The 11786-nt window shown below is 35.4% G+C and overlaps 1 protein-coding gene across 1 annotated transcript in view; it reads right to left on the bottom strand.

Moving 5' to 3' along the window:
• Positions 1–215: 215 nt before the first annotated feature.
• KCNH7 (potassium voltage-gated channel subfamily H member 7) overlaps positions 216–11786 on the bottom strand; it is a 206677-nt gene continuing 195106 nt past the window's right edge. Inside the window, exons 13-16 of the mRNA XM_062498275.1 lie at positions 9447–9698; positions 4510–4675; positions 1140–1332; positions 216–482 (exon numbers count right to left, since the gene is read on the bottom strand). Coding sequence (XP_062354259.1) covers positions 216–482; positions 1140–1332; positions 4510–4675; positions 9447–9698 — 878 coding nt within the window. The remainder of the gene's footprint in view (positions 483–1139; positions 1333–4509; positions 4676–9446; positions 9699–11786) is intronic.

Here is an 11786-nt window from a genome sequence, read left to right as displayed (position 1 = left end):
TATATTATATATATATATATATATTTACATCAGAACTGCTCAACTCTACCTTACAAGCTTCAGATTTAGGAAAATATACAGTACTTTTGCATATAATGGTATATTCCTTGTAGCCCCTGAGTCAAGTATAGAGGATTTAAATTAAAAAAAAAAAAAAGGAGAAACAGCCAGTAAAAGCACTTACATTTTTTATGTGAAGTAATAGTATAAAAGTACTATTTCCCAGGAAGACCAGGATCAGAAACATGCCTATGAAGACTCAAGATTCCTACAGTGCTTAGTGAAGATTCTGGCAAGGAAGGGTGCCTAATTGGAGGGAGAGAAGTTTTACAAGGCTGTGGGGGATGCTCTACAGACTGGTCACGTTCTTGGTCTAAAAAAGAAGCCAGGTTGTCTTCTGAGGCTGTGTTCAGATGCACTCCACTTGAGAAAGATTCTTTGGATTTAAGTTTTGATTTTTCAGCATCTGAAATTTCAGGACACTGTAAGGGAAGAGAAGAAACAAGATGGTAATAATTACATTGGTCTCTTCCAGGCCCTTGTTCTGTTCAAAATTAGCACATTCAGATGGTTGATGGAAAACTGTTTTTGAAAATTAATAATTGTACTGAAATATTTTTTACATGGTACTGCATTTGATTTAATGTAATTGAATGCAATTCTGCTGATTAATTGTAGAAGTCTGGATATCTTTTTGTCCCCTCAGATTTGCTAATATGACATCAAGATACACATATAAGCAGCGCTTTCTAGAGAATTGATTACTCTTGAGACCCAGTCTAAGAGTATGGATCTCAAAATTCTTGAACATGAAGTTCTGTTTTACAGCATAACTGCAGAACTGCATAATTCTGAACATTCTAACAACTTGGATTCCTTTTCTGCTAACGTTTGTGAAAAAAAATGGCAGTAAAGTAAATCTGTCTGATTATAAGATCATCATATGAATCTCTATGACTCTCATGGAAAATATGGCCTCTGAATCTGTGGTGTCTAAGCCCACTCTGGAGATGCTAAATCAAAATAATAATTTCATATTCCTTCAACTACTGAACCAGCATCTAGATTGGTATGCATTTCTTCCTCATAAGATAAAAAGACTAGGAAAAATATTTTGATTTTATTGGACGTGCACTTACCTGAGATGATGGACTGAAACTTCTGTCTGTTTTAATTGATGCTGCAGGCTGAAGCTTTTTTATGACCCGGACTGCTGGCTCTTGATACTCTGCACTTGCTGTCACCATGCTGTAGGCAGGTGGAATGAGTGCTGACTGCCTTTGCAGAAGCTGCAGGATGGTTTGGATGTCAGCAGTCATTTGGGATTCAAGCCTAGAGAGGGAACATGAAATCAGATAGCTCATGGGCAGGGACAGGTGTATTTTACACACCGATTACCGAGGCGTTGAAGGGGACCTGCAGTTACCAGTAAAACCATTGCTTGTTGTGGCATGACCATGTCTTAAATAGGAGAGAACAGTAGAGGGAGTACGCAGCCCTTCCAAAGCTTCTGGCTCTCCCTTTCTTTTGCAGAACATACCTGTGAGCTTTTCTCTGGTTTTTGCCATGCTAAGAATGAATTCTTCATTGTGCCTTAGGTTTGCAACAAGAAGCAACGTGGGGGACTGGGTATCTGGCTGAAAATAACTGGAATAAATGTATTCTCTTTGTTGTAACTAAATTGATTTGTGCTGGCTGGGCATGGGACATTATTTTGATGCATCTGACAATGAATTCTGACATGCTGATACAATGCACTGAACTATGCAGAAACCACATTTGTGTTTTTCCACAGTTATAAAAAGAAAAATTCTTCCAAAACCATTAAAAATCCAAATGCCCAGTTCTCATTACTGTGAAAATTTATTCAAACTTATGCAGGTCTAAGAATTAATGTCAGCATTTCTGATGTTCAAAGTTTGTACCTTTAAATATTTTTTTGACTTTTCATAAATTTGTATATGAGTTCTGAAACACTTGAGCTGATTATGTTGTTTATACTTACAATTCAATAGCACTGCATTTATTTTTAAATTGTCTTGCCAAAATCTGTGACAAACTCAGGAAAAGGTAATGCCTATTGTACCTTCCCAGCTGCTGGAAGGCTACAGCACACGCTGACAGATGGTAATGCAGATAATACAGCCTTCTGTACAGCAACTGAGCTTCTGACAGAGTAAACAAATCTTTGTCAGCAGCCTTTAATGTTGTGACTGTTATTATTTGGGGTCCCTACAGCAGCAAAATTGATCCCGTGCTGTTGGATTTTTGCTTTTGCACATGCTGCACTGATGTTTTTTTTATCCTGTTGGAGCTGTCAATTGCCTGTATAATTTATTTATAAAAGCATCTGTGAAGTTAATCCAAAAGGTATGACTGAAGTGTATTTGGGATGCTGTTTCTTCCTTTATTAGGAGAAGCTGGTTTTGTGGCATCGGCTCTCAGAAAAAAAGGCCCAAAGCCGGACTTCTGCTAGAGTCAGATGTGCCTTACTTGCCCTCTTGGTCAGCTCCCTTGAGTTCTTTGCTACTTGCAAATGTACTGGTTCTCACACAAGCATGGTGCTGATGCCACCATCCAGAGAGCTTCCATCTGCTAAACCTGGGCTTTAACACCTCAGTGAGTAAAATGTAGCATTGGAGGATGTGTATTCAAGATTATTTTTTACTTGGAATTAACTCTAAAATTGCTCCCCTCTTTCTTTGTTAGTACTTGAAAGTTTCCTTGTACTTCAAATAAATCATCATTGCATATAAAGGTTCATCTTACATTCTCCAAAATTTAAAATAATACATGCTACCCAAACAAACAGAGCCTTAAATGCTTAGCCCATAGTCACCATGAAATTCTAATTATGTGAAGAAGAGAAACAGATAATTCTAGGGACATATTCCTTGTACAGTGGCTTTACAGTCCTCTGTATCTGTTTAATAATTGATTGTTATACCAAGCCTCTAACTTGGCATGGAAAAGTTCAGGGAGAAATCACCATGGTTTTTAAGCTAGTAAATCAGAAGTGGCAAAGGTAGGAAAGGATATTGTCTGTTACATTCATAGGAAACCCAGCAAGGCCCCAAATCCCAAAAGCATGAAAAGCTTTAAAAGAGAAGAGATAAAGAATAAAGTGACTTAAAAAATACATAACAATTCAAATCTTAGTTTAATAGCAACAATTATGTTGTCTGATAGAAGAAAATACTATCATAAAACTTTGGGTAACTTTGAGGTATAACTTCAGTTTTGAGAGGTTAAAGTTTCAGGAAATGAAATTTTACCAGAAGACTACATACTGTTGGTGGAGATCCTGCAGGCATTTAGTTATGTGATATTTACAGTTACTTAGATTACTTGACTTTAATGTAATTAGAAATTAAAGCAGTTTAGGGTTAAGTGTTATAAATTTCTTTTGAATGCCTTATGCCATATTCAGGAATGAAAAACACTCTTGTTTGATTGACTTCTGGTGGATGAAAGAATCAATATGCAGTTAACCTGGCTTTAAACTGACTGCTAAAATATACAGCACAGAATGCCAGTGAATAGCTACTAAAGTATAATTAGGACTGAATGCATGTCATAGTGTTTGTCATGGAAAAAATATTGAAATTAATGAATTACAGAGTGAAAATAATGAAAAAAGCCGTGGTCCTGAGCATAGGGCAATTTAAAATTAAGCGAAGTTACATGGTAAATTACAGTGCAGAATGGATCAAAATTGTGTAACCAGCTCTAAGGTATGCTGCTTAGCTGCTAGTAAAGAGTAATATATTAAACAAAGGTGATATTGGACTCTGATAAATAAATTTTTCTGTTGTAACAGGCATAAGTATTGTGCCTTTGCATACTGCCATGCCTTATGTATTGTAGAGTTGCAAAAGAAATGAATGCATCAAAAAGGGAATTCATCTGCAATACTTTTTATAAAGCAGGCAGCTGGTGCACTTTGAGTCTCCAGGAAAGAAAAAGTACTTCAGATCTTGAAGATATTGAAAATTACCATTTTGTGTTGGGGTTGGAACTGTGTAATCGTTAATGTCCCTTCCAACCCCAGCTGTTTGATGGTTCTATGGTCTAGGAACAGCACTCTTAGTGAGGTGGGATTTAAATTTAACAATTTGAGGTGTCTCAGTAGAACTTCCTGGTTAAAAATATGGTCCAAAACTGAAAAAAAAGGCTTTACTGCCAAGCCATTCAGAGTAGCTAATATGCATACCTAGGGGTAAAAGCCATGAGTATTCTGGCAATGTTTAAAAACTGTGTACCCAGATTTCCCAGAATTGGTTTTTCCAAGATTTTGGAAAGCCTAACTTAGGTGATATATAGGCTTCTCAGAATACATTCAGAGAAAAAAGCGATATTCCCATCAGGTATATTTTTGTACTTTTGAGCTTCTAAAAATCTGAATGCTTTTGGAAGCTTCCTGCACTAACTCATTCCTTCTGTAGCATCATCAGTATCAGCTGTACTATGTATTCTTTCACAGACAGGTTTTCTTCTCTTTATTTTTACCTGTTGAGTTGTTCTTGAAGTAAATCTAATCGGTTCTCCACTTCCCCGTATATAAAATCACTTTCAGTTTCACAGATTCCCCATGTAACATGGGATAATGCTGGTTGAACTGGGGAGTCCTGGTACTCCTGGATGTTCTCCTGTTCCCAGTTTCTTTTGTTGATGTCTGATGAAAAACAAAAATGTGTAAAAGTATAGATTTTATACATAGAGTTAGAGAGGGGTTGGCACTTCTCAAGCATCCCTCTTACTCAGTTTCTCAAAGTATTGAAAGTTAAATTGGAATACTGGCACATTGAGCAAACATCTTTCTTTGTTCTTTACCACTCCTTAAAGAAAGATAAAAGTAGTCAAATACATACATACATACATACATACATACATACATACATACATACATACATACATTTTGAAGCTGCAAATAGACAAGCAGCTTTTTCTAGTCAACATCATCGGAGTCCTGCCACTGAATGGCTTCCCTTTAGTTTTATTTCTATTGTTTTACAAATGGATACCAAATTTTCTCAAAGTGATTTTTTAGCATTTTTTTATTAATTGAAAATAGAAATTCTGGTTTTAACCTAAAAGCATGGAACGATGCACTTGAATGTCTTTGATAGTGCACTTCAGAGGCCTAAGATGCCTTCTCTTGCCCTTGAATGTGCTATTGAAGTGTACTCACTGCTTAGCTTCTTGGTGTAAAAGAAGGATTTGCTGCATTGAATTTGCAGCACTGGGCATGTGGTACAGTGCATTGGAATGTCCCCTCTAGAGAAAAGTGCCAGGCCTCAGGGACCTGCCTTTCTTACCATTACTGTAAAACTACTTGTCTTAGGTTGGTGAAGAGTAATGTTTTCTCTGAGACAAGGGCCATTCAATGCAGCTCATGCTGCTTGCAAAAGGGTACTGCTTGCTATTCTGATGAAGGAAATTGATTTTAATTGATGTAGCTTTTAGCATCACTACTCTCCCATCCAAACTGTATATCACTGTGTAAAGCACATCTGTGAAACTCTTGTGGTACTGTGAGGTGAAAGGTACCTGTTCATTTTGTTTAATGATTTCAGACTCCTAAAAGAATGAAATATTCAGCATTTCTGGGTCAGCCAGAGATCACTTTGCTATTAAATGAATCTTCATGGTAAACATGAAGTATCTAAAAACACTTGTTATATGAGTAATTTATATCTATTTCTTTACCTCCAGCCCTTTTGATCATTCCAGGTCTCACCCTATACCTGCTGTGCCCAAATTTCATCCTGCTTGACCCTTCTAGTTCTTGGATCTCTGCCACCAAACACTCCACATGACTACCAAACAGAGCTCAGGGAAACTTTCCTTTTGCTTGGACTTCTGGTTTGGGCTATTTCTCTTTCCTCTCTCAGTTTACTTAATTTACCCATCTGTCGATTTATTAATTAGTTTGAATTCTTGGCTCTATGCCATTTCTCCTGTTTACCAAGCTGTTGAAAGGATACACATCAATTATAATCAAATATACTTGTTGCACTTATCAAGTATAGAATGAAGATCTTGCTGTGTCCTTTGCAGAGCCTACAGGTGACTTACTTAGGTTAAACAGTGTTTTTTCTACAGCTCACCCTGCCCGCCATAGCCTTTGTTTACTTTGTTTATATTGAGTTAATTTGTCGTGCAAACAATCAAAATTGGTCAGAATCACTCATTCTTCTTTGATGTGATAAAAAAAGGCTGTTTAAATTTTAATATCTGCTTTATATTATTCACATTAGAGTTGTATTTGTAATTATTTAACTAAATGAAATTATAGAACATATTAAAGTTCTTATTGCACCTAGGCTGCTCCTTCAGGATACAGCTGGGCAAAATCCTTGACTGCTTATAAGGCATCTGCAGTTGGATTTGAATCCCACATCAATCTCTGAATGATTTGCTCAGAGCTTCTCCTTACACTTCTCTTGGCACTGCGTGCTGTTAACTGAGCATAGGTTACATTCATTTCACACTTGTGAGATTTTTCTAAGCAGCCATAGTAGCTAGAGCCATGTTTCAAAGAGAAGAGAAAAAAACCCCACAGTGTAAGTGACATGTAAGAGCTTTGTCTAAATGCTAATAGCTAATCCTTTTCAAACATGTCTTTGAGCAGTGTTTCTCTAAGTAAAGGGAAAAAAATAAAAAAAAAAGTTCCCACTCAGATTCAGTATTTCAAGTGGATTTATCCAGAAAGAGGAGCTCTCACTACATGATTCCAAGTGTAAGGAGACTTTCTTCTCTCTTCATTTTTTTTTTCTGTTGTTTTTATCAGACAAAGGTAGTTATTGCATTATCTGATCTTTGGTTAGCAGGTGGTAGAAGGTTTCCTGAAGCTGTACTGAGTGTTTGAATATCATGTGACGACCTATAACTGATTTTATGCACTGGGCAGAGGAAGAGGAAAGAGATTTCATCTTGGCTACACAGAAACCTGTTCTGCTTCTCAGGAACTTAAGCCAGAAAGAGAGAGACAAAGGGTGTCACAGAAGCATGTAATTTGGTTTTAGGAGGCAGACATGGGATAATTTGCAGTGTCCAAGGAAAAGCTGGAAATCTCTCAGCAAACTGAATGGAGAATACTATGAAAAATTGAGGGTTAAAGTATCGAATTATGAGTTTAGGTACAATGGATTTTGTAAATCCAGTAGACTTACAAGCAGCGAATTTCAAGAGCATTTCACTGTTTTTTAATGTCCTGTAAAAACATGGATGTTGTAAAAAAAAGATGTTGGTTATTTTACAAAATATGAATTCATTAAAATCACAGATTTTCAATGCCATGGATTATCCCAGGGAAATCACAGCTATTTTTTTGTCTCAGAATATCTATTTGGAGACTATTGTAATAGATGCTTAGTTTGTGACAAAGCAAATGATTTGGCACTGAAATGACAAAATAAGTTCACACACCATAAACAATTTAGTACTCTATAAAATATGGTGTTTTACTCATCTAAGTGTCTTTTCGGGTATTCCATATTCATTAGTAACCCCAGAAAAGCTTATCGGCAGCTACAGATTTATAACCAAATCCAGTCTTCCAGGGCTTGAAGAATCTTAGATTGAGAGCTAAGTCAATAAATATATAACTAGGTTCACCAGAAGAACTGAAGAATCAGTCTTTTATCCCAAATAATTACCAAGTGAAAATACCATTTTTCTTTTACATTGAGTTAACAATTACAGAAAAATTCTCAGGTCTTCACAAAAGAGCCATACATTCAAAAGTTAAAAGTTGCATTCTATGATTATGAGAGAGATATTTATACTGTTTCTGACAAATTATAAAATACATTATTAATTGTCTTTCCATTCATTGAAGTAATGACCAAAGTTAAAACAAAACAAAAATAATTAAATATGTATCAGTCACAGTGGTAATGAATTGGACTAGCTTTAGCCAAGTGCATTTGTATCCAAGATTTATAAGGTACTATAATATATGAGGATACATAAAAGCAGAGTTTTTTTTCACAAGTTTGTTATGTTTGTAACCACTCTTATGATAAGTTATAATCAATCTCTATTAGCAGAAGTATGGATTTAGTTTAAAACATATATCAGGAAAAGCTAATTTTATTGACCTTGAAGGTTTTATACTTTTTTTTTTTGCAAGAAAGTTCATTACCTTGCATAGCAGTACTAGAAGTGTTAAATTACAAAGTGGGGAAAAGAATGTGGTCTTAATCAAAATATGTAACCTTTAGATATACTAAATTTAGCTCAAATAAAATCTGCAATAGGTTGCCTTGGAAAATGTTGCTATAGCTGCAAGGACACATTTCTGGCTATTAGTAGGGGAAGGGAAAGGTTTCCAAATGCAGTAGGTATGCAACAAGTTTATGTGGTGTGGATTTATAGGGCCTTAACTTGAACAGACCAGAAGTCACTTATTCATACCTCTGAGATGTTAAAATCATTGTGTGGTCTGATTAGTCATTATGTTTATTTCAAATGATAGGCTAAAAGCCTAAAGTTTATTGAATGATGGTTATGTGGTTAAATTGTCTCAATGGAAAGCCTTGAGGAAAACATCATTGAACAATAAATATGTAATTCTTCCCTTCAGACTGAAAGAATTACAAATGAACTTGCAGTGATATTTAAATTGTATATTAAAACAAGGTTTTCCATTAATTTCCTTTCACATCACTGAGAAAATTAATATTTTAGTATATTAGATGAAATTTTAATTATGTGATTTAACTCTATGTAAAAGTCTCTGAGATTGCTTAATAGTTCCTGATCATTTGTCATATACAAAAGCTCAAATCCTTATTCTTGTGTGTTACTTATGGAAGTCATGATTATTTTCTGCATGGTGTAATGGCACTCCTTTAACCAATAGGTGCAACAAGACATTGGATAGCATTTTTTCAAGCTATTATTATTTTCTTTTTTCACTTAGTTTTTGTTGTGCCTTGTCAATGCAGTGAATAAAATTAGTTATCTGAAAACATATTTTTGGTGCATGTGCAACTATCAATAGCTGTAGCTAGTCTGGCTCTCATTATCTATAATTTTTTACTGTCATCCAACCCTGACACATCAAATACTCTTTGGGAGATGCTGTACTGCTTTGAGTGTATATATCATCAATGGGCATTCAGTGAAGTCCAACACCAGCAGACAGCTTTGTTTAAACTCCTTGGGTAGTTCAATTACTAGATGATTTGCAGCAAAGCCTAGAATCATCTTTTGGAGCTTCTACAAGCCAGTCCCACAGAACTGTAATCCAGTTCCCACTGAATTAAGATCTATTAATCCTCTTAAAAATAATGATTTTTTGATCTAAGATATTTTTGTAAGCTTTTTGGAGTAAATATTGTGTAAAGAATCAAGAGAACTGTTCAGAAAATTATTTTTGTTAATCGGACTGAAAAGATGTCTGCTCAAACTTTACTAAATAGGAACAGCTGGATTACCTTTGCAAGAACTGCTTCTTTTGTCAGTAAGAATTTCTTCTGTGTCATGATCCATTTCCTCAAAGTCCATCTCTGTGGTTTTCTCTGTTACAGATGGGTAATCAGCTATCCCAGAGAACAGAGGCTTTTGCTCATCTTCAATGGAGGACACAAAAGACGATGACCCACTTTTTTTCTCCTCAAAATGTTTCTTGATAGATTGATAGTATCTGGTGCTGTCTCCTGAGGGTTCAGGATCACTCTGATCATTCTCTTTGAAGTAATCTGTGAAAGAGAAATAATTGTATACAAAAATAAGCGATTCTTGAAAGTTTATTCTAGTTTATTATGATCTGAGGATGGACGTGATTCTTATATCAGGTAGGAAGTTCACTGTCTATTAGGAAAAATACTTTACAGCCTTTTTTTTTACTTCTTCTATCAGAGTAGTTTTATATTTCTTTTGAAATCCTGGAAGATATTTGTGTGTATGTAGTTAAGTATTCTTTGTCGGTAAACCATAACTCGCTTTGCAAAACTTGTATGTATCAAAGCAACAAAGGCTTTATCCAACACAACCCTCATGTGTACTCTTTTTTTTTTTTTTTCAGTGAGGATGAAATTTGAGGAAGCCTTATATTCCAAAGTTTACAAAATATGAAATATTTAATCCTATCTTCCAATTTCTCTTATTATTGGGAATTTATTACACTCTTGACAGGCTAACAGTCATGTATATTAGACTTGGAAAAGTTATTCCCATGTGAAAGCGTATTTGTTGATTATTCTTTTCCCATAAGAAGCATATGTATTATTCAATCACTAATCCCCAAGATTTCTTCGCCTCCTAACCAGAGAGTATATTTGTCCATATTTCTTACAGGATTGATATGGTAGACAGAAATAAAACCAGGGAGTTCCTAGCCTGACTCATGGCATCACCTCAAAACAGCTTTGCAAAATAGCCCAAATTCCTTAGCCTTTAGAGTTGCAATTCTCTGGACATCCAATCTTTTGAATAACAAAAATAAACAACATTCTGTGATATACATGGTAGCAGTGTACCAGTCAAGTTGAGAATGAGCCCTTTATTAACCCTAGTCAAGGTCTATAGTGAGCAGCAGCAGATTTAATTCTCTTAAGAAACAGCAAGTAAGCCTAGATTTAAAGCAGATATCTTTGAAAACATATTGTAAAAATAAAATAGGATTTAAACCCCAGAATTATTTTTTATTAATATAGAGAAGTCTTGATATCTTTTCAGCATAAACTTGAAGCTAAATTCTAATTCAATATTTGGTTTTACCTATTTTTTAACTGAAATGTCAAGATAATTTCAGTTCTGCTATTTATTTAAAACACATTTTAGCAGGGTAGTCTCAACATCATATAAATACTGTAACTAGTTTGCATTAACTTCCCAGGGAGACAGCATGATTTCCCATCTGCTTTGTGCTAATTACTAATCAACATAGTTCTGGAATGTCTGTTGTCTTTATAGCCTACAGCAGTGGCTAATCCAACATTCAGTAGGTTTCTTCTCTGCTTTCTGGTCACTATAAGGAATTGAAACTGTGGCTTCATCGAATTGTCTTTGTCTGCACATAAAAAGAATGCAGTATCTGTAAAGAGCCCCCTTCAAGGGTCCAGAAATCTGTGAGCAGTAAGGGCAGGTAACGGTGAAGAAAATAAGTCCAATAAAAAAGCAAAGTGAACCCATTAGCAAAGCAAAATAAACCCAATAGCAAAACAGGCCTCCTGTACCTGTACCCTCTAGAGTCTCCAAGGGCAATTAACACAGCCCCAAACTGAGGTGGCTTTACTGGGCTTTTCTTAAGCAGGACTACTGTGTCTAAGTGATACTTGTGATGCTCAATTGCTGCAAAATTGTCAAAACAACTGCAAATGGACTGGCAGTGTAAAACTCTTGGGGGCTGCTCTGACTCAAGTGTCATGTTCTTGGCAATTCCATCCCCAAAACAGTACAAAGCAAGAGAAAGCTTCTTAAGAAATTTTTATTATAGATGTGTCCTGTGGCATTTCCTGTGGGAGTATACTGAAAACATAGTCATGCTACAGTAAATTGTCTTAATTACTTAGTGTTTGACTGACTTCAACCTGTGAAAAAGACCTTCTAATGAAAGGTTGAAATTACCAATTTTTAGGGTAATTTTATATGTTCATGGGATTTTGTGCACTAATGGCAGCTGTAATGAGCTCTCTGTGGAATACAAATCAAGCAGTGGACTAATTTTAAGAAGGGGTCATTGAGACTCTAGTGAAAAAAATTGTTTAGCAGCTGAAATATAGCAGACTGTCTTATCTCTTATATTCATAAAATATTAAAATATTTAGAAACAT

Source organism: Cinclus cinclus, chromosome 9, assembly GCF_963662255.1.
Source record: "Cinclus cinclus chromosome 9, bCinCin1.1, whole genome shotgun sequence".
In the NCBI taxonomy this organism is placed as follows: Eukaryota; Metazoa; Chordata; class Aves; order Passeriformes; family Cinclidae; genus Cinclus; species Cinclus cinclus.
The sequence above is the reverse complement of the archived record's forward strand: the minus strand, read 5'-3'. Positions and strand labels throughout refer to the sequence as shown.